Source organism: Peromyscus californicus, unplaced genomic scaffold (genome assembly GCF_007827085.1).
Source record: "Peromyscus californicus insignis strain IS unplaced genomic scaffold, ASM782708v3 Scaffold_4__1_contigs__length_199733344, whole genome shotgun sequence".
Taxonomy (NCBI): Eukaryota; Metazoa; Chordata; class Mammalia; order Rodentia; family Cricetidae; genus Peromyscus; species Peromyscus californicus.
Genome location: NW_026294562.1, coordinates 98,819,247 through 98,823,565, shown reverse-complemented (window position 1 = coordinate 98,823,565; position 4,319 = coordinate 98,819,247). Strand labels below are relative to the sequence as shown.

At 39.9% G+C, this 4,319-nt stretch overlaps 1 protein-coding gene across 1 annotated transcript; it reads left to right on the top strand.

Annotated features, from left to right (window-relative positions):
* The first annotated feature begins 358 nt into the window (after window positions 1-358).
* On the top strand, window positions 359-1,357 carry LOC128123893 (olfactory receptor 51M1-like). The gene has a single exon (XM_052760172.1). It carries the CDS (start codon window positions 386-388, stop codon window positions 1,355-1,357), a length of 972 nt encoding a protein of 323 aa, XP_052616132.1. The 5' UTR covers window positions 359-385.
* Window positions 1,358-4,319: the final 2,962 nt, after the last annotated feature.

Sequence of the window (4,319 nt, the reverse complement as noted above, 5' to 3'; positions counted from 1 at the left end):
TGAATTCCAGGCCAGCCTGGTCTACAGAGTGAATTACAGGACCCCCAGGGCTACACAGAGAAACACTGTCTCGAAAAAGTAAAATGAAGAAAGGGGTGGGGAGAGAGGGAGGGAGAAGAAGAGGGAGAGAGGTATTGTAAGTCCAGGGGAGAAGCCTAGTGACAGTTATTTTATCAAGGGAATTTCTAGTAATGTGGTGTAAATGGCTAAAGCATAGAACTGATGAGTGGGGTTGAGGATGTAAAGTGAGAGATAACTGCAAAGATCCTCACAGAGATGTGAGTGTTTGTGAAGCTGAAGAACTAACTAATAATCAGAAATATCCATTTATTTTCAGCTCTATCCTTGAGGAATTCCAGCCCAGTATCTTGTTACTTCTCAATTCATGGTCCTGTCCAACATTACTCACTTTAGCCCCATGTTCTACCTCAGTAGCTTTCCTGGTTTGGAAGCCTTTAAACACTGGATTTTCATCCCCTTTTTCTTGATGTACCTGGTGGCAATCTCAGGCAATTGTCTCATTCTGATGATTATTAAGACCAGCCCTCGTCTGCACACTCCCATGTACTATCTGCTCTCCTTGCTGGCACTCACTGACCTGGGGCTGTCAGTGTCTACCTTGCCCACCACTGTGAGTATTTTTTGGTTCAATTACCATAGCATTTATTTTGAAGCCTGCCAAATCCAGATGTTCTGCATCCACTCTTTTTCCTTCATGGAGTCTGCAGTGCTCCTTGTCATGTCCTTTGATCGTTTTGTGGCCATCTGCCATCCCCTGAGGTACTCGGTCATTATCACTGCTGAGAGAGTGATGAGGGTAGGCCTTTGTGTCATCCTCAGGGGGCCTGTAGCCCTTATCCCGATTGTCCTCCTCCTGAAGGCTTTTCCCTACTGTGGACCTCTTGTCCTCTCCCACTCCTTTTGCCTACACCAGGAAGTGATACACCTGGCATGTGTAGACACCACCTTCAACAACCTATACGGACTGTCACTGGTGGTGTTTACTGTGATGCTGGACCTGGTGCTCATTGCACTGTCCTACGGCTTCATCCTGTACACTGTGGCAGGACTGGCTTCCCAAGAGGAGCAGATCCGAGCCTTCCAAACATGTACTTCACATCTCTGTGCTGTGCTCGTGTTCTTTGTGCCCATGACAGGACTGTCCCTGGTGCACCGCTTTGGGAAACATGCTCCACCTGCTGTGCACCTTCTCATGGCCAACATCTACCTCTTTGTACCACCCATGCTTAACCCAGTCATATATAGTATTAAGACCAAGGAGATCCGAAGGGCAATCATAAAGCTCCTGGGCTTTAGAAAGGACAATTCTGAGTCCTGGGGAGAAATGCATCACTGAATAATACCCTTACTCTAATAAGCCAAAACTCTTTCACATTAAATACTGTTTCTGTTTGTTATAATATCATGATAGCATCAACCTCCCAAGTATCAATAAAATCTAAGTGTATTTCTTCTCTTTCAAGTTGTGGCTTAAGAACATGGATCTTCCTTTTCTTAAATTATGATGCCTCTTCCTGCATTTGAGGTTGGCAGTTTGAGTCGCATCAAAAGCTACACAGCAGAACACTAAAATGAAAATTAAACTAGCACAAAAGTAAGAGGAAACAATAAATACAGCATCCAGAGTAGATCCTGGCAATGAACAACTCGGATTTGTTGTAAATGCTCGGAGGAAATACACGTTTTCCATGGCCTGTGGAACTGTTCCCATCTTCTCTACTTAGTCAAAGTCCTCTTCCTCTCTATTCTGGTTAAACCTTACTGTCAGACACCCGAGTCCTATCAATTCATCAAAATCTGACGCACTTCCCCTAAAGTGGTTTGGGTAGAATCCCTCAGTTCTTCCTGAGGTTGTTCTCCTATGATCTTTCATGTGGTAGAAGACTGTGACCCTCCTCCTGACTCTTCACATCTATGATTTTATCTTGCTTGTTTTTTTTTTTTTATCCCTTGAATCCTGCAACTCAATATTAAACTGAAGCCACTGTGCACATCTGGGTGCTGTGGTTATCAGATGTTGCACAATGATGTGCAGAGGAACAGTTTCAGGCAAGAAAACTGCCACAAACATGTTGGGTCACAATTCCATTCTTCAGGGGATGTGAACTCAAAATCATCAGAGCATCCGGCCCTACCACAACTGATCACAATCCATGTTCAGTCTCAACTTTAAGGTTACTTCCTAAAAGACAGGCTTGCTTTCTTTCTCTTTTTTTTCTTTTCTCTCTTTTTCTTTCAGGATTGTTTTCTAACAGAGCAGATAATGAAGTTTGCTTCCACAGTACCCCATATTTGCCATGTTAACATTTGTCATAAAGTAGCATGTGGTTTGTATGTTTGTGTATGGTGTAGGCATGTCCATTAGGATATCCAACTAATTTAAACCCCTTGCAGATATTATGCATGCCTCTGTCTTTAATAAATCTATGTACTGTAATTTCAATGACTGATATGTAATGTGTCTTCAATAATAAGTGTCAATGATAACAAAGGAGACACAGCCGCCAAAGAAAATAGTTTTTTGGTCCAGAAACATCAAACATTGTACAAAACTTTCCAATTAGCTTCTCGGTGCTGGTGTGTGTGAGTGTGTGTGTGTGTGTGTGTGTGTGTGTGTGTGTGCACGTGGATATGTTGTATTTATCTGTTCATGTGTGTGTATGTATACATATGTGTATATATCTATGCAGATGCATATTTGTGTAATAATCCCGATTGTCTAGACTCCATGAAGCCCGAGTTTCTGCACCATTAGAGGCAGATACTCCTTACATATAATTTTTATTCTGAACTTAAGTTCAAGACATCTGTTCGCAAACCTATCTCTGGCACCTAGACTAGTCTTTAATAAACATACTGAACAATTTGTAAGTGACTACAAAAAATTAGTTGTGTTGTTCATGACAATAAAAACTACCTAAATATACAAGTCAAACATGTTACAAAAGACATGAGATAATTCATTTAATAAAATTTTGATTATTAAAATAAGGTTTAATACTTAGGAAACTATTTTCTACAAGATAATGTAGAAGCCAAGCATAGAGGTAAATGTTGGGAACCACAGCAGTTAGGCTCATGAGTTCAAGACCCACCTTGACCACATAACCAGACGCTCTCTGAAAAAAAGAAATGATTAAGTCAATAAAGATAAAAACTGTTATGAACAGAAAAATCAGAAGGTACAGGTTTTCAGAACATTTATACCCAATACCCATTAGGAAAAGCACTGTTGCATATAATCTTATTTATGTGTTTCATTATATTTCACATAATCCAAATTTACCAGAGATCATGACTTAGTTGCATTGCCTAAAAGAGGTAACTTGCAAAAACCCTAGAAGGTCCTACACGACTGTGTTGGTGATGTTAACAATGGCAATGATGGTACGTATTAGCACTTATTAAGCATTAACAAGGTAGTGAGTGCTAAGTGCTTTTTATTTTCAGTGTCACCTGAGAGGCAGACACTTTTGCTCAAGTGAGAAATTGAGATTTACAGAGAAAAAAAACTTTCTGTGAATTTCTTTTTTGCATTTATTTATTTGTTTGTTTATTGAATTTCTGAGACAGAATCTAGACTAGTCTCAAACGTGCTGTGAAGCCCAGGATTACCTTGAACACGTGACTCTCCTGCTTCTGTTTCTCCAACGCTGACTTGGATTCGAGCCATATAACACCATGTCCAACTGTTTTAGGAAAGTTTTCTAAGACTCCAGAATTGAGGCGCAGTCTAACTTGACTGCTTTTCTTAAACCATTCCAAATAAGATCAGTTGTTTCAGGATCTGCTGTATCTCTGTAGGAAGTTGCAGCTATTAGACCCTTATCCTTGATGCATCATTGCCATACTATATTATGAATTTTTCAGTTTTTTTTATCAGAAAATGGAAGAGGAACAAATAGCCAAAACATGGCAGTTTTATAATAGACTAAATTTAGAACAATATTAGATTCCCTAAAAAATTGAATTGATGGTACAAATATTTCCCACATAGTACCTTTTACTTGGAGACTGATCTGTATCCCAGTCTGGCCTGGAACTTATGGTCTTCCTCCCTCAGCTTTCTGAGAGTTGGGGTTACAAGTGTACACTATTGAGGTTGGAAGCTATTTTAATCATGTGCTATGATCTAGGTATCATTATCAGGCCACAGTGTGCTACATATATCATGTAAACTAAACAATAGCGTTGTAAGATAAGTGTTGTCAAATGACAAATCAGCTAGGGCCCAGAGGCAATATAACTTTCACAGTAATATGTCCAAATATGGCATTGTTCTATATGATGGCAGCATG